Here is a 19,084-nt window from a genome sequence, read left to right as displayed (position 1 = left end):
AACAACCATACGAATACATTTTCCCAAGTCAAACAGATATCCCTAGGCTTGAACTGCTATTTCTAATTTCTAATTCATTCTTACAGGCTAATTTATAAAATGAAATTGTTTGGATGATTGGTTTGCAGTAAACGTGGTAAACCAAACTGGTTTCTAAATTTAGAGAAAGGTTGAGTCTCCTCTTATAATAATGGAGAAATAATAGAAGTATTAATGACAATGAAACTTTCATAATTAAAAAGTCAAATTCTGAAATAACAAGAAGAAATGAACATTAATAGGTAACAACAGCATAAATTGTGATTCTTGCAAATGGTTATTTTGAGCTCCTTTCACGGGATACTGCAACCTCCAAAATACAATTTACTAAATGATAATATATGTTCCAGATGTGTCCTAATTAAGTTCCATAGTCTTTGGAGAATTTAGTACTATTAAACATAAAAAGAGATTGGAAAATAGTGCATAAAATTCTAAAAATCATAAAAGAAGGACAAAATTGTTTTAATAGATGCTATGACTTCTACATCTGATAATTTGTAAACTTTAAAAAGTAGTAATTATTATTATCCATATAAATGTATTCAAAGAAAAATCTTATTTATGTATAACAGAATTTGAGGATGAACTCTAGATTTTAAATACAGTAGACTCCATATCCTTTCTTGGAGGTTTTTGAGGACTGATTTTTGGTAATATCTCTTTGGCATAAAATGTTTTATGAAGTCCAGCTTCTCGGAGTGCTAACTCAAAACGAAGTCTAGGGTCAGAAATTATCTGTAGAAATAAAATGATATAAATATTATGTATATAAATAATATAAGTAATACAGATAGTATAAAATAATACAAATAAATTTACTGAAGTAAATTTTATCATTTAGTTCCATATTTCCCCAAGCTGCATAGCTTGTTTTTGCTAGATGGATGACTAGATAACAATAAATTTTGTGCATACAGTGACTATATTCTGCTTATTTTTACTGAAAGGTCAAAATTTTTTGACATTATCACTTTTCAGTATATCAGTGGTTTCCAACATAAGATGTATAGAATATTGTATACTAGATTAGTCAAAATAAAACATAAAATTATTTTAAAATGAGATAAAAGAAGCTTACTTTCAGTACTATCATTGATTTGTTATTTATCGTTAGCTGGGATTATAAAATATAAGCAACCATTCATTAAAATAAACCTAAATCACAATCTTGTATATTTGTCTTTAAACAGACATTTTAATTTCTCCATCATTTGGCAGCATGTAAGTTAAGTTCAAATACATGGCTACTACTTGAAAAACACAATCAATAGAACCTTTCTTCCAAGGCCAGATTTCTATTTCAAGCAGAACTAGAAAATGGTTCTATCAATCTGATTCTAAGTGGGAATAGATATATGAGTAGTTCAATTTCTGTTTTCATTTATAGCTGATTAGGCTTTATTTCTTCTTCTTATGAATATTAATGTCAACAGTCACTGTTTGCAATGATAAAAAAGTGGCCACATATAGATTTCAGCTAATGAAGCATTTTACATGAACATTATCCCCCTAGAGGATGGGATAATAAGCTGTTGAAAGCAGCCCCTCCTTCAAGGAGCTCTTAAACTAACAGAGGTAGTAAGAATGTACACAGATAATTATAGTCCATGGCAACATGTGACAGATGCTCCAAGAGTACTAGAACACATTGGGACATCTCCTGGTACCAGTGGGACTAGGATGGTCTCAGGTAAGGACAATAACTTGAGTTAACTTTGAGGTCCAACTTATTCTTCTATAAAGTTGGGAGTGGGAGTGGAGGAGGAAGAGAGATCAAGCAAGAAAGGAAGGCTTATGCTAACTTAGAGATGAAATGGGTCAATTTAGGATCATGGTAATTTGGGTGGAGTACTTGGTACCACTGGGGAACATTGAAAAAGGACACTTCTAAGACTAGGACTTGAATTTTAAAGGCTTGAAGTCTGTGTCATGGAGTCTGGGGAGCTACTGAGGTTGTGTTTCTGTTTTCAGCATGGAACTAATATAATCAGAACTGTTGCATAAGGAGATACATCTGATTATAAGTTCAGGATAAATTAAGGCAGCAGGCAAACAAGAGACAGAGGCACAAAGAGTGCTTAAGAGTCTACTACAGTTGTCTAGACATAAAGTAATAAATGCCTAAAATTGGCTGGTAGCAAAGAAGAGATAACTGTCTAAAACATTATGAAGGGAAGAATCAGTAGAACTTGGCAACTGATCAGATACAGGGACGGGGGCAACGATGCATATAAATGGAGAATAACACAGAATTTGTGTCGGCAAAGCAAAATATTTAAGTCTTAGACTTAGGTTTTTTCTCTTTTGCCCCAAAAGAGTCTTCCTGGTCACTTTCATCCACTTCCACATATTCATGCTCCACCTGTGTGCTGTTGACATCCTAATTATCTCCAGGATTCACCATTTCTCCCCCAGCTCCAGATGTGTGATGTTTAAAACATTTTCATAATTATAGTTTTTTCAACATATATCAAGTGAAATGGACATCTGCCTCCCATACTGATGTCCCTTTCCCCAATTCTCCTCCCCAGAGAAAGCCCAGTAGTTTCTTGCGAGCATGTATAAGACATCTTCACCCTAAACCTGACATTAACAAAGCAATTGCTCTCTCCCTAAGTCTGTTTCTTCCTTCTGTATTCTTACATGGTTAATGGCAGCACCACCTAACAATTGCAATTTATTGAATTACTACTAGGTGCCAGACAATATTCTAGGCAATTGACATGTATTATCCTAATCATCACAAAAAACTTACGAATTACTGACACAAAACATAAAGATGTTAACAGCTTACACAAGTTCACACAGCCAGCAAACAGTGGATGTGGATTTTAATCCAAAGTGTAGGCTCTTCTCAATATCACTTGCTGCCTAGTTTAGAATCACCCTCACTTTCATTATCCTCTCCTCAGCCAGAGCCATACATGCCTCCACATCCCACCCTCCCCCTACGCCACCCTCCCCTGACTCCACTCCACTTCCATGAAGTCGCCACCATCTTAAAAGAACCCAACTCTACCTCCACCAATTTTCCATTCAGACACATTGCTATGACATGAAGCTTTTATATACTTCACTTGCTTCAAAGTCTCCCCTCTGCTCATAGGTCAAAAGTTCAAAAGTCTTTAGAAAGTAAGATCTACTATACTTTCCACAGTCTGACCCAAATTTATGTTTGCAGTCTTATCTCCCAGCACCCAAGATGTACAAGTAAGGACCTCTTTTCACCCTCTTCTGCTTGATCAAACCCTTATTTCCTCAGCCTAGGTACCTGAAAGCCTTCCAGCTTCTGACTTCAATTCTTTACAAGCCCAGATGCCTTCCTGCTTTGACTTCTAGAGATACTATTGCATCTTCTAATTAACCCCTCTTCCTATGCCCACCCCTCCCCAGTCAGTTTTGCCGTTCTTTTTAGTTAAATTATCTGGAATGAATTCTGTTACTGATGCCAAAATTCCTCAGTGAAGATGGAGCTTAGTTCCATCTTTTTTGCCTTCTCTGACTTCCCTTTCAGGGTTGTCTTCACTCCCTTCCTCTTGCTGCTGCAGCCCTGAGCCCTCTATCAGGGAGGTAGGTGATCTCACTCTAGTGGCATTATTCCCGTGCATTCTACTTTCTTTCCCAACCCAATTCCCCTGCTCACTTCCTTCACACAGAACAAGTTTATCTTGTTTGGGATGCAGCCCTGGCACCTGGCTCAGTGCAGATACAGTATATGTTCCATAAATATCTGCCCAATTAATATGTAAATTGTTCTTTTTATTAATATTCCCTAGCAAAGTGTGCAGCACATAATAGAGGCACATTAGATTTATTTGTCATTGGATAAATGTATAAAGTTTCCTACTTTTAAAATGATTAAACATTTAGCTTCTCTTAGATTTGTAAAGTTTACAGCTACTTTCTCCCTTAACTCCTGTGGTATCCAATCATTCATATGTCCTGGCTCCCTCTCTTCCATCCACCTAAAAAAAACCTTCTTAAAATCCCTTCTCCATTATAGAAACAGACTAAAATGATTCAGAAGCACCTAGAAATAGTTAAATAATCTCTTAATACCTTTTTCCACAGCAAGTGTTTTATCATTAGCTCCAATACATTATTTTCTGTTCATTTTAATTTCAGAAAGCTTCCCTCTGCTTTGTCTTATCAGTATCATCAATTGTTTCATTAATAGGATTTATATTATGCATTTAAATAAATTCTGAATATGATAAATATTTAAACAAAAATACAATATTAACACAACTTTAAAGTAAAATTTTATAAAATTGTTTTAGATTAAAATAATTTCCAATGACAGATTCATAACATTTTCAAAGTGTTTTGTTCTATAGTCACCTATTAACATTTTATAATATTAAGAACTGTTCAGTAATTACATGCGATTTATGCTAATATGCATGGTATTTAAATAGAAATATAAATAATTTGTAACCCAAAATACACACTTCTACAATTCTTATCATCATCATGGCTTTTGCATCAATCTTGCCAATTTCCATAATTACCTGCTGTTCATTGTATGTATTCAATGTGAAGAGTGGCTTTTGAAGAATAAATTCTTCTTCAGTTCCAATACCCATCCTTGCTTTTGATGCCACTGTATCTGACATCATTCTAACAGGATCAAATTGAGCGACAATAGCAACCTAAAAAAAGAGAAAACATGGCTGCTTGGAGCAAGATACAAGCTAAATACTTCTGGGCAACATTATTAATGCTTAATGTCCATTAAAGTTAAGAAATTTTATTATTGCATAGTTACAGGTATGATTAAATTTAGATAAAAATTTCTCCCTGATCCAAAGTCAAGGGAAATTTTATATAGAAAACCTACATATTCAATCACTTTGAAAGTAACCCAAAGTAGAAAACATTAATTTTTAGCCACTAGAAATCCGTGGCCACAGTAATGACTCCATGAAGCTTTCTAGAAAGTTTAATCTGATTAAGCTGAGTCTAGAGTATATCATTTATGGGTAAAGTCATGTGTGTTAGCATTATTGAGCAAGATGGGTGAGTTTTCATTGTACTGAACAACAAGATTTCCAGGGACTGTTAAAAACCATTGTTTCCTCTTCCACTGAAAAACTCCAAGAGTCATTTTAACCCAAATGCCCTTGAGCTTTATGATAATTGAAATCAATCAAACCTGCATTCTGATGAAAAGAAGCCACTAATTTTGTAAATTATATGCCACCCTTAATAAAACCTGCCTGCTAATTCCTAAAGTCAGGAAATAGCAATAGGAAAATGGCATTTTTAATTCTATTTAGAAATTATAATGACATAACTGGAGGTTGAACATACTTTAATTATTATAGGTTTTACTAGCCAAAATGTCTTTTACTATAGTTCTAAACACTGATTACAGATAACAGGCACAGACATTTCCTCTTTCAAAGGTCTCACAGATGGAAAAAGAATCTTAATCATATGGACTGTAGTTGTCAAAATGATATTTTGAACAAAATGTGTTTAGTAATAGTAACATTAAATTTTGTCCCTAGAAGGCCATGGTATATCATTATTGGCTAATGATTGAAACATTTAAATTTCATTGACTCTAAGATGACCAGATGTATATTCCTATGCTTGGAATTTGTTTCTATAATCTGTTTTATCAAAGATGGATACAATGTTTGTATGCATTTATACTTCCTTTATATGATTTCATTTAACTTAATTTCCTTGGTTTGAATTCATATTTACATTGAGTAGCTAGGTGACTTTGGGAAAACTCTGGGCTGCCTCAAGTTTCTCTTCTATAAAATAATAATTCTTACATCATAGGGTTGGGGTAGGAGTTAAATGAGGTAAGACCTAAGAGCATTTAGAAGAGGGCTTTACACTTAATCAATATTCAAAACATGTGAACACACACTGCTACAAACCTATGAGGTAGGCTGTTGTTCTGTTGTTCAGTCACCAAGTTGCATCTGACTCCTTGTGATTCCAAGGATGAGATAGGTACGATTAGTATTATTCCATTTTTCAGAGGAGGAAATAAAGTTTAGGGAGGTTACGTGAAAGACCTAAGTTTCCTCTGCCAGTAAGCAGTGAGCCAGGTTGTACCAGCTTTGAAGGAAGCCAGAGGTGGAGTTCTTACCCAAGATTCGAGGCTAACTCCCAACGATATGGAAGGAGAACCAGTCAGTCATTTCCTGTCAGCTAGGAAATGGTATCAGAGAAGACTTTGGAGCTGATGAGCTGTGCTTATCACTGTTATGTTAACAATACTGAAAAATTACCAAGTAAAACTACTTTATAACGTTTCCTAAGGTCTGAAATTCTTGTTCTTGCTGTCTATAAATAATATTTTCAAAACTTTTGTCTACTTTTATGAGCCAAAGCAATAGAAGGCTTTTATTTTCCCACAAAAACAGTCATTTTAATAAGTGATTTTTAACCTTTTTGTTGACTGTAGGATATTTCCAAACAGAGGTCCCTTCCCTAGGGAGTATTATCTTGCTCAAGCTCCACCACATGTTTTTCGAGGAGAGTAAAATCCTTTAGCTACAGGCAGGGTTTCACTACTATAGATGGATACTATTCAGCTTATAAACTAGAGGTAATATGGATGTATCTAAATCTTGGGAGAGCTTTCTTTAAAGGTTCTGATGAAGTTCTTTTCATATACTAAGAAACTGAAAATAATTCAACATAAATCTAATTGTTCCCAGGAATGAAGATCGGTGTCCCAATTTGGAAAAGTTACATTTTATATAGCAGATGTAATGAACTAAGTCCTAGTAATAATGTTATTAAGAGCACTTAGACACATTTTTTTAAACCACCCATGAAATTCTCCAAATTAAAAACACCTGTTTCCTCAGGGCTTCTAGTCGCTTTTCTCTCTCTTCTTCTTCAAGTGCTTCTTGAAGGGCCACTTCTTTTTTCTCCATCAAACGCTTTTCCAATAATTCTTGTCTATATTTAACCCTTTAAAAATAATGCACAGGGAAGTGAGGAGAACATCATGATAATGTTGGAGATTATGTGGACAGCAGCACATGGGCAGAAGTCATCCCAGAAGTGACATCAGTGTCATTTTGTTTTACTTGCTTTGGATGATTTCTCATATCACAACCATAAAGGATGTTTCTATAAAATATAATTTACAATAATTCTAATAACAATCATAGAATTGCAGGTCACACGGGCAGGAAAACATGGGGTAAAACCCAATCTCGCTCCTTCTTCATTGAAATCATTGTATTAACCATCAGCTGCCACAACTGCAGCTAATCCAACTTGACAGATGACAGCCTCACTCTTGAGTTATTTCAGCAGTCTTCTAGTAAGTTTTAATACAATATGAGATTTAAAAGGCTATGTTACTGTTTGAATAGGCCTAATTTTTAAAAGACAAGTAAATAAAATACTATAATATGCCCAAAGTATCTCAATTACTAGAATGTAAACCAAACTTTATATTGTCACTCATTTTGTCAAGAATGCTCTATCTGGACGGATGTGTGTGTTTGTGTTAAGAAACTTTGAAACTTGTACATTGACTGTAGATGGCAGCAAAAACATGACTTTCCCTGAGCATTCTGTTTCCATCCTCCTTAACAGCAGCTATTAAAACTGAGCACATTTAAATACCTGTTTAATACTCCAGGTTTCACCTGGCCCTCCTCTGTTGCTCTTTTGGGGCAGCCTCCCTAACTATATTTTTGTCCAAGGTATTATTCTATTGAATTATAGGGATAAGATTTGCCTTTTCAAAAACAGTAGGCACCTGGCTTCTCAAGGTAGAAGGAGGTGTTAGCTCTGTCTTCTATCACTGATGGTTTAGATTTGACTTCCTCTATAGCATCAGGGCTTCCTCGGTGGCTCAATGGTAAAGAATCTGCCTGCCAATGCAGGAGATGCAGGTTCAATTCCTAGGTCGGGAAGATCCCCTGGAGAAGGAAATGGCAACCCACTTCAGTATTCTTGCCTGGGCAATCCCATGGGCAGAGGAGCCTGCCAGTCTGCAGTCCAAGTCTGACACCGCTTAGAGACTAAAGGGCAATAGCTTCAGTCACAAATGTGCTTTTCCCCAGGCGTGCACACCTGTATTTTCCATGGATGTCCTTGCACTAGGCCATTTTTATTCTGGATCCTGACATTTACTGAGGTGTTCATGACACATCAAGTCTTGTGCTAAGGGCTCTTTCAAACTTCACATGTTGGGGTACCATTATTTATCCCATTTTAAAGATAAAGAAATGGAGGCATAGAAAGGTGATGAAACTTGTCCCAAGCCTCAATGGCAGAACCTGAGGTCAAACCCAGGTGAACTGGCCCCAGAGCCCATGAACAGTTAACTACCATGTTCTTCTCTCTTCTCCCCTTGACAGCTCTACTCACCTCACTGACTGATGAATACCTAGTTTGTGCCAAACCCTGTGCTGGAAATTGAGAGCACTCTGAGAAAAAGACTGCTCTTAAAGAGCCTGTGGTTTAACAGAGACAAAAGACAAGCCCAAGAACTAAACAAGGTATACAGTATCTTCAGAGAGGTATAAATAAGGTCCACTGAGGATTCAGAGGAAAGTGAGATGCCTACTTGCTGAATTGTGAGAAAGACTGGGCGACTTCAGCAAGCACTTTATGGAGGAGGCAGCATCATCTGAGCTGGGTCTGGAGGACTAGGGTTTGGAGAGGCCAGGAGGCATGGCTGAGGTGAGGCAGAGCGAGAGCTGGGACGAGGGCGAGTCCAGGGAGGCTCAGGCTCTGCAAGTGCCCGGTTGGTCTCCCAGAGTGGCTGACTTCTTCAGTTTTGTCCTCTGGGCACCTTGCTTGCCCCACCTCATCACAGCACTGGGCAGGGAAGGGTTCAAGGTGGCTAAACGGAGTGAGTGGGTGAGCAGTGACAGAGAAGCCCAGAAGAGCACTGAGGTAGTCACATGGTTCCCTCAATGATCTGCTCTTGGGGAGGAAAACTTTAAAACCAGGTTGCTCCTGAGGCTGGCATTGAAGAAGCAGCACTGGGAAAGGAGAGGAGGGGAGCAGGCAGTAGATACTTTAGGAGTACAAAACCCAGAATGGAATTTGGAAAGAAGGTCCTAAGCTCTCTTGATGGCTGTGGCTGTTCTGCCCCATCATCTCCCATTTCAAGAGTCACTACAACCGGATATATGGATTAAAGAATTCACAGACCACATTGCTCTCTTTCTCTGATGCCTCTCTGTCATAGAAAGCTCTGTTTCTCATTCCCTCCATTTTCACTAAGGCGTGACACAACTTTCCTAATGAGGTTCTACTCAATTTAAGCACTGAGTACAAGCTAAGGGAACTACTGTGAAAGTTCAATTAAAAGACACCCAGGGATTTGACAATTACCATATGTTAATTCTCAGAACTTCTGAAAAGTTTCTCTTCCTTTGGGATGTATAGGTTGCTTTGTCTGCTACAAACTTTTGGCTGCTTTGCGGAAAAGTAATAGCTGTTCTGGTTAGAGGAGCTTGACCAGTGAGGAAGAGATTAAAAAGGGGAGTGAAGCATTTGAAGCTATTTGGTAAAGAAACCTGGCTTATGCTTTACTTTAAGTTCATTCATTCATTCAACAAAAATTTGAGCGCCTCTCTGCGTCAATTACTATTGTTAGCACTGGACAAAGGATTTCAGTACAGAAGACATACTCCTGTCCTCACAGAAGTGACCATCTAATGTAGATACAAAGATCCAGGCAATTATGGCACAGGGTAGCTCTTGCCCTGGTGAGACAATGGGGCATAGATCATGGGAGAATCATCTTTGCCAGACTTGGGGCATTCAGAGGAGCAGCCATCAGGAAGTGTTCTGAATTTCAGATCTAAAAAAGGAGCAGGAATTTGTCAGAGGGGGAGAGAACAGGAAGAATGTTCTAAGTAGGAAAAAAAAATATATCATATGAAGGCCCAGAAGGTGAGAGAGCACGGTATGCTTGAAGAACTCAAAAATATTTGGAATGACCAAAAATGAAAATTGTAAGGTGAGGAGTACCAAGAGTTGAGGCTAGGAAGGCAAGGGAGGACAGGTGGTGAGGACTTTGCAAGCATGAGGGCTTTGATCAAGGCAACACAATCAGGTAACTCTCTCCTGTAATGTGGAGGATGGATTGCTAGGAAGCAAGACCAGAGAGACTTATTTTGATGCAAAAAAGCTTTCCTGAATTAGGGCAGGGGAGGGGTGCTTGTAGGAGTTAGGGAGACGATATAGTCTTAAAATTTTATGTAGAAAATAGAATAAATATGTATTGTTAGTGCTTTTTAAGGGAAAGAGAGAGGAAGCTAAAGTTTCCATGCTGTATGGTGAACAATGGCATTCCTCTCTAAAACTGGGGACTTAGAGAAACCAGGGAGAGAAGGAATTAGGTTGAGTTTAGACATAGACCTGCTGTCATAAGATCTGGGCTGGAGAAATGGATGGGGATCTTTATCAATGGCGTGGGACTGAGACTGAGAAACGGATAGCATCTATCCAGGAAGATACTATAGTGTAAGAGGAGGTGGCAGGCCTAGAACTGATTCCAAAGGAAACGACTTTTTCTTTTTCATTTTTTCTATGTATATTTTCAGTATTTATAATTTTATATCATTCACTCATTCATTGACTGGGTGCCCAGACTGTGCCAAGTGCTATTCTAGGGTGGATGATCCACACGGATTAAAAGAAAAAAAACAAAAACAACAAAACCCTGTTCTCACACTTTCAATTATAGGCATATATTTTCATGTATTTAGAAGTTTAATTTCTTTTCAAAAAGGGGGTAAATTACCAATTTAATTTCCCCACTCTACTCAACCCAAGGAAGGGGGCAACTTTTAAGAAGGGGACAGAAAAGGAAGAAACTAGGAGAATGAGGAGAAATTGTGGCAAAGAAGAGAATGACAATGGAAATAGCAATGTCTCATGCTAAAAATCAGCTCTAATCTAAGATAATCATTGGATTAAATAACAGGGAGCCACTGGCAATCTTGGCAGTAGAGAGGTAGCTGAAGAATTAGCAGTAGATAAGGAAGTAAGAGGTAAGAGAGACAACACCTTCAGTAAGGCTGATGCCAGTGGAGAGGAAAGAAGCAAGCTGGGGCTGGAGGAAGTTGATCACAGTGGCGTTGGTTCCAAAGTGATGACCAAGATGACACTGACTGTTGTGAAGACTGGCCATGGGAAATTTTAAGAAGACATACTCAAATTCTTCATTCTTAGAGATGCCAATGTTTAAACTCAAATAATAATTCACTGTAAAAGGGGAAACTCCTGATACACCCTCCTTTTCCCAGTCTGGATGGAAAAATGTCTTTGCCTAAAGAGAAGTGATGCAGAAAAATTCCTGGGAGAAAGCCAAATACTCACATATTCATGGGGAAAGAAAATAGCAACAGTAAAGTCAATCATTTGGAAAACTTTCCACATAAATACCTTTAGCCATTTGAAATAGCAGATTTTCTCCAAATTAAACTGTTGCTGTGAAAGTCAATGTCAGGAAGTGGCAAAACTCAATAGTCTTTAAGCTGTGCACTGAATTCCCAAACAAGAATCCTAGGTTCATCTCTCAGTCTGTTTCATACTCCCTGAGTTGACAAAGGTTGAGAGCGCAGCAAAGGAGGCCTTTTCCATTCCTCTTGGGGGAGGAGAAGCATCATATTGTTCAAAAGCAACAGCTGTTGCAGAACCAGGCAGAGCATTAACAATAATCTGAAAAGGATTTTGTTTAAGCTTCCAGACCTGAGTGTAGTTGAAGGGACAAGAAGCTTTCATGTAGAAACGGAGAATTTATATATCATTTTGGAGATATTTTTATTTGTGTATCGCATTCGAAGAGAGGAGTTGCCATTGTTGTTTAGTCACTAAGTCATGTCTGACTCTTTTGAGACCCTGTGGACTGTACCCTGCCAGGCTCCTCTGTCCATGGGATTTCCCAGGCAAGAATACTGGAGTAGGTTGCCATTTACTTCTCCAGGGGATCTTCCTCACCCAGGGATTGAACCTGCATCTGCTGCATTGCAGACTGATTCTTTACCACTGAGCCATCATGGAAGCTCCAGAGATGAGCATACAAATGCACATAGTTGGGAAACATCATGAACTTCAGTGACACCCTCCTTTGCTTCAGTGAAACTAGCAGTTAGAACTAGGCAAATTATTAACTTCAAAATTTGACCTCCCTCCTATCTGAAGGGAGACACAGATAACTTCAGTCTTAAAAGAAGCTACAGGAACTAAGAGGAGAAAAAAGACTTCAGAATAATTTTTTTGCTGACAGTGGCAGGTTCTACAGTTTGTTTTTTTTAACTTAAGCAGTAAATAAAACAGCATTAACAATACATCTTAATTAGGTTACACTAACCAGTACAGGAAAATCCCATGGATGGAGGAGCCTGGTGGGCTGCAGTCCATGGGGTCGCTGAGGGTCGGACACGACTGAGCGACTTCACTTTCACTTTTCACTTTCATGCTTGGAGAAGGAAATGGCAACCCACTCCAGTGTTCTTGCCTTGAGAATCCCAGGGATGGGGGAGCCTGGTGGGCTGCCATCTATGGGTCGCACAGAGTTGGACACGACTGGAGTGACTTAGCAGCAGCAGCAGCAACCAGTACAGAACTCCCACCAAAAATGTTTCAGGGAAGTAATTTGCCCTACTGAATTAGAGCCAGTTTCCAAACAAATCTGCTACTTCATTTTTAGGTAATGTGGCTTACTCAACACTGAACAAGAAATCTTTAACAGGCACATGCTGGAGGTGCTATTGCCAGAGGGGTTTGAACAGCAGTGCAGCAGAGTGAACCTGTTTCTCCCTGCTGGGAAATCCAGTTTTGGCTTAAACCCCACTCAGAAAGTTGTTCTTCCCACCAAGCAAAGAGACACCCCCATGAGCTGTACAGGACTCCAACAGGGAAGAGTGTGCAGATCAAAACATAAGCAGGCCAAGTGGCAGCACCTGCATAAAGGAGGTGGTGGAGAAGCCTCGCACAGAAAAGAAGGAAGAAAACATGACAGGTGTTCACACTGGCCAGCGTCACCCCCCAGTGGTCAGGGCCACGAGATTCTATACTCAGTGAGGGTTCTGGCTAAGGGCAGAAACAGAGATCAGTTCCTGCAAATGTAATGTGAATCCTGATACAAGGCAGTGACATCCTGGTACAGATCAGCATGGGACAAGAACAAAGAGGATTCACAGAGAACCCACAGAACCAGAAGGAGATGAACCCAGGCCAGCCCCAGACAGAGACTATTCTTCTAGCTCAGAGTGCTTACTGGCTCCTTTGTGGGGTGTAAAGGCAAGTTCCTATTGGAACTTATCTTTAATTGATTAATCTAATTAGTTAACATAGAGTTATTGGCAAACCTACTGTGTGCCAGGCACTGCCCCACAGGCTCAGGATACAATAACAAAAAATAAAATCCAGACAAACAAGATCCCTGCTCTTAAATCTTACATTACTTATGGTTTGTTGTATATGAGCATGCCTAAATTAATGTCCTAGTAAAATACATAAAATTGTTTTAATAAATTATTTTAAATTTATCACAAAGTCCTAAATTAGAGATCTTTTTCTTTTATTGCTATAGCTTGATTGTTCTCAACTATGACTACATTAGAATCACTGGAACTTATAAAAACTTCTGATGCCAGGGCCTCACACCACACTAATTACATCAGAATCTGGTTTCAGGGCTTAAGATTGGTATTTTGCTAAAAGTTTCTCAGTGATTCCGATATGCAGCCTGGTCTGAGCACAGCACTGCCTGGCCCAGTGGATCCCTAATTCACAGTAGTGTCAGGATCACCTGGAGGGCTTGCTTTTATTTTTTTATATTTGTCTGGGCTGGGTCTTTGTTGCTGCATGGGCTCTAGTCGCAGAGAGCTGTGGTGCACAGGCTTCTCATCAGGGTGGCTTCTTTCGTTGCAGAGCACAGGGCTCTAGGGCATGGGCTTCAGTAGCTGCAGCTCCCAGGCTCAAGAACACAGGCTCAGTAGTTGTGGTACACAGGCTTAGTTGCTCCGTGGCATGCGGGATCTTCCCAGATCAGGGATGGAACCCTCGTGTCCTGTATTGGCAGGTGAATTCTTTACCACTGAGCCACCAAGGAGGGCTTGTTGAAGGTCAGATTCAGGAGTAGTGAGGTGGGGTCTGAAAATCTGTATTTGTAAGAAATTTCCAGGTGATGCTGGTCTGGAGACCACACTTTGAGAACCACAGCACAGATAAATATTTAGATTAAAGGAAGTCTAATTGCCTATTATTAGCAAGACAAACCTAGGTGCAAATCACTACCTAGATCAGCTTATTTCTGGTTGCATGTGCTAAACATCACAGTTATATGCCTCAGGATTGATCCAAACTAGAAGTTTCTGCTTTTGTGCTACTGACATTCATGAGCAGAAACTTTAATTTGTGTCATATTTTAGATTCCACGTATAAGTGATGTCATTCATAGTCCATTGTGTGTATGTATATATATATAGTGTGTGTATATATATGTATACATATAGTGTATATATATGTGTGTGTATATATATATATCTCCACATCTTCTTTACCTATAAAATAAAATGTCTGTTTACTCACAGACATAGAGTGGTTCCCAAGGTAAGGGGGAAGAGGGAGAGGGTTGGCTTGGGAGTTCGGGGTTACTAGATGCAAACTGTTATATAGAGAATGAATAAACAACTAGGCCCTACTGTATAGCAAAGGGAACTATATTTAGTATCCTGGGATAAACCATAATGGAAAAGAATATGAGAAAGAACATGCATATGCATAACTGAATCACTTTGCTGTATACCAGAAACTAACACAATGTTGTTAATTAACTATACTTCAGTTAGAAAAACAAGAAGCAGAATCTTTCAATCCCAACCTATCCCATGGCCTTAACACATTTGGATGACAGGTTTCCTAGTGACAGTGGTCAGGCTTGAGAGAGCAACAGTGGCTATCACTGAACCTTTCTTTGCAGTTGCAACAATGGCTACATCTGAACCTCTTTCTTTCCCTCAATGGACAAAACACTGGGATATCCGACAACAACTGGAAACCTCAGACTCCTGGTGATATTTAAAGGGTCTATTCAATAAAATCAAAGAAGGAAGAAACAACTTGAAAGCATTTGAGCAATGAGCCACTTCCCTTGGGACTAGTTCCTGAAACTCCGGGGTTGGGGGGAGGGGAGGGGGTAAATATTTTTCATACTGGAAGTGAAAACCCATAAATGAGAGTGATATACATCTTCCTGTTGGCTGTAATCAGTTCCAACCTAGCCATCTGAGTTCACTTGAGTTGGAAATGCAGAGATACAAACAGCTGTGAAACAAGGACTTAAACCTGGGACTCCAGAGTTAAATATAGGATAAGCTGTGAGGAGAGGGTTAGTGAAAGAATGTTATAAATATAATTTTGGCCTTTGCTCCAAGTAAGTTCACAAAGGCATTTCTGCCACATTTACCTCCTCTTTTTGAACTATTTCTAAGTCTTTCCATCTAGTTTTCAGTAATTCTTTTATATCCTCACATAGTCTCAAAATTTTCCTAGAATACTCCTTTCCCAATAGCATTTCAAGTAGGGTATAGGAAATAAAAGATGCATTGTCTATGGAGAATTAAAAGCAATAAATAAAAGCTAGTCTTTTTTTTTTTGTATTTTTAAACACTACGCATCAGCAAGTCTCAACACAGTTAGTGATAAAAACTCCCTCTACTGGAGCATGCATTCCTATCTCACTTACTCAGCTGCCCCTTCCATTGCTTCCCAGGTGATACTACTTCCATTGCTACCCATTTACAATGGAGAGAGAAGAAAGATGATAGCATTTTCCTGGCTCTCTGACAATTCCAGAAAAGTTTTACCCATTGACTTGGGTTAGATCATCCTGTTTATAATACAGTTCTTGGGATCAACTACTGGCTTCCCAGCTCACTGCCCACATTTACTGAGGGTTATTCAAAACTCCACTTTTACAGTTCCTTGATCCTGAACAGCATTTGCTTTTCCCCTCCTTTAACAGCCCACTCCTTAGACCAAAATTGGAGCTTGGCGTCACCTAAAACCTTTGAAACTGTGGATAATTATCAAATCCACTTTACCTGCCTTCACTACTCAAGATCATTTCATGACGTGCATGTTCTCCCCAAGCTGCATGGAGCCTAAACAATAAGATGTTTGCCCGAGGTGCTCTCCAGGAACTGGGAGTCAGTTCTGTCTTATTTGAACTGAAGGACCACCAACCCTCCAAATGAGCATGCTCGAGTGTCCACTAGGTGACTTTTGACATCAGAGAGCTGAAATCTTTACCCTCAGATGGTGCTAAGCATCTCCATTTTTGGATGTACAGAGGCCTGTAACTTAGTTACACCTGTGGAGAATGATGATTACCTTTTCCCAACCAGCTTTCTCCATGCTCCCTATACTTCAGATCACCCTGCCCATTGCTTCATGGCAATGGGGAAACAATGGAAACAAAGACAGACTTTATTTTCTTGGGCTCCAAAATCACTGTGGATGATGATTGTAGCCATGAAATTAAAAGACACTCACTCCTTGAAAGAAAGGCTATGACAAACCTAGACAGCGTATTAAAAAGCAGAGACATCACTTTGCCAACAAAGGTCCAACTAGTCAAAGCTGTGGTTTTTCCAGTAGTCATGTACAGATGTCAGAGTTGGACCATAAAGAAGGCAGAGCCCTGAAGAATTGATGCTTTTGAACTGTGGTGTTGGAGAAGACTTTTGAGAGTCCCTTGGACTGCAAGGAGATCCAACCAGTCAATCCTAAAGGAAATCAACCCAGAATATTCGTTGGAAGGACTGATGCTGAAGCTGAAGCTCCAATACTTTGGCCATTTGATGCAAAGAGTTGACTCACTGAAAAGACCCTGATGCTGGGAAAGATTGAGGGCAGGAGGAAAAAGGAGTGACAGAAGGTGAGATGGTTGGATGGCATCATCAACTCAATGGATATGAGTTTGAGCAAACTGAGATAGTGAAGGACAGGGAGGCCTGGCATGCTGCAGTCCATGGGGCTGCAAAGAATCAGACATGACTGAGTCACTGTACAACAACAATGTATTTCAGTTCAGTTCAGTTGCTCAGCCGTGTCCAACTCTTTGTGACCCCATGGACTGCAGCATGCCAGGCTTCCCTGTCCATCACCAACTCCCAGAGTTTACCCAAACTGATGTCCATGGAGTTGGTGATGCCATCCAACCATCTCATCCTCTGTTGTCCCCTTCTCCTCCCACCTTCAATCTTTCCCAGCATCAGGGTCTTTTCAAATGAGTCAGCTCTTCGCATCAGGTGGCCAAATATTGGAGTTTCAGTTTCAACATCAGTCCTACCAATGAACACTCGGGACTGATCTCTTTTAGGATGGACTGGGTGGATCTCCTTGTAGTCCAAGGGACTCTCAAAAGTCTTCTCCAACACCACAGTTCAAAAGCATCAATTCTTCAGCACTCAGCTTTCTTTATAGTCCAATTCTCACATCCATACATGACTACAGGAAAAACCACAGCCTTGACTAGACGAAGCTTTGTTGGCAAAGTAACAATGTATTTATTGACAGGCAACAATATTAATCAAATACATGAGAAATTTTTAAAGAATTTGCATTAAGATATATTGGCAACCTCAGATTGAATAGCAACGTATGCTTTATTCTTTATCCCACAGATACCCAGCACCCCACGCCTCTGGGAAGTGTGTGTGGGGGGAGGGGGGTGTGGGGCAGTCTGAGACTTGTTCTCCTGTCTCCTTAATTGGAGATGCTCTCCAATTAGAAGATGCGCCTAATAAATGCTCTCTTTGCTGCACGCTCTGGCTTCTCAACGCTTTGCTTTGCTGCCTGTCAGGCAAAACGAACTTGGTTTGGGAACACCATTTCCCTGCCAAAAGTTTACACTGAGGTATTCTGTTCTGACTCCAATCTCCAGAGTCACTGACAAGACTGACAAAGGTTGCAGACTAAGTAACCAGGAATGGATTGCCTTCCAACCTCCTGTCCTTTATGTGTTGATTATTTAACCTTATTCAACCTGATATTACCTTAGTTTATCAGGCTCTCCACTTATCAACAACTTTTATAAACTATAAACTTTATGCCAGGCACTGGGCTAGGTCTTCCCTTATGAAGCTTACTGTCATTCTACTTCTTCCTTTTCTCCCAGGCTATGAGACACAATCAGATTTACTCAGTTCTCTCTCCAGCTTTGGACTGATGGATCTATCTCTTCAAAGGCATTACCACTAGTATTCTTTTGTTATCTTCTTTCCACAACTGCCTTGCCAATTTCCAGCTCTCATTGTTTACTGAATTTATTATGTATTCATGAGGTTTGAGCCTAACTGAGACATTTAACACTCCTCCAGAATAATTTTTACTTACCCTAGCTACTCGATATTCTCCCTCTTAGCAGAGAAGCTCACCTCCTACTTCACTGAAAACAAAAGGCCATAAGCATTCACTTTCCCCACCATGCATTGCTCCTTTCCAGTCTTGTTAGGATGATCTTAATTCATCCTTTGCTCCTTAAACCTGGGCGTTTAATCCCAGAAATCTGACTGTCTCTAGGATCTTGCTCCAGTGAATCATTTTCTTTCCTATTTCTTCAGACACTCTCCCATTCATGGTCTTTTTTTCTCTGCATATAAACTTCTTCAAATGGGGAAAATATGTAACTCTCAACTTTCCTTTCAGCTACCATCTTCTTTGTCCCTTCCTTGTAAAATTTTTTAAACAAAGAAGCCCCAATTTGTCTCTAATTCTTTGCTTCTAACTTGGTGCAACAATCCCTGCAGTTGGCTTCTGATCCTTCCACTCAGAAGGATCCTTTTACTCAGTCGGCTTCTGATCCTTCTACTCCAAGTAAAAACTACTCCCCCCAATGTCTGTGTAAACTCAGGACCTTCTTGTAGAATAAATTTTAGTCTGACTTGACCTGAGCAATGCCTGGTACTGATGACCATCTCCTTTATGAAATGCACATCCAATTTTTGACTGCTATTCCTCACCTTTTACTGGCTCCTCCTCATCTGTGTACCCAAGTTTTCAACACAAATCCTCTTTT

General features: G+C 39.4%; 1 protein-coding gene across 8 annotated transcripts in view; it reads right to left on the bottom strand.

The window, feature by feature from the left end:
* Positions 1–483: 483 nt before the first annotated feature.
* CCDC148 (coiled-coil domain containing 148) overlaps positions 484–19,084 on the bottom strand; it is a 293,619-nt gene continuing 275,018 nt past the window's right edge. For all 8 annotated transcript variants that reach the window (XM_061437347.1, XM_061437319.1, XM_061437336.1 and 5 more), the window contains 3 exons: positions 6,870–6,987; positions 4,554–4,694; positions 484–777 (listed from right to left, as the gene is read on the bottom strand). In XM_061437347.1, the coding sequence (XP_061293331.1) occupies positions 631–777; positions 4,554–4,694; positions 6,870–6,987 (406 nt within the window). In that variant the 3' untranslated portion in view covers positions 484–630. The remainder of the gene's footprint in view (positions 778–4,553; positions 4,695–6,869; positions 6,988–19,084) is intronic.

This window comes from Bos javanicus, chromosome 2 (assembly GCF_032452875.1).
Source record: "Bos javanicus breed banteng chromosome 2, ARS-OSU_banteng_1.0, whole genome shotgun sequence".
NCBI lineage: Eukaryota > Metazoa > Chordata > Mammalia > Artiodactyla > Bovidae > Bos > Bos javanicus.
The sequence above is the reverse complement of the archived record's forward strand: the minus strand, read 5'-3'. Positions and strand labels throughout refer to the sequence as shown.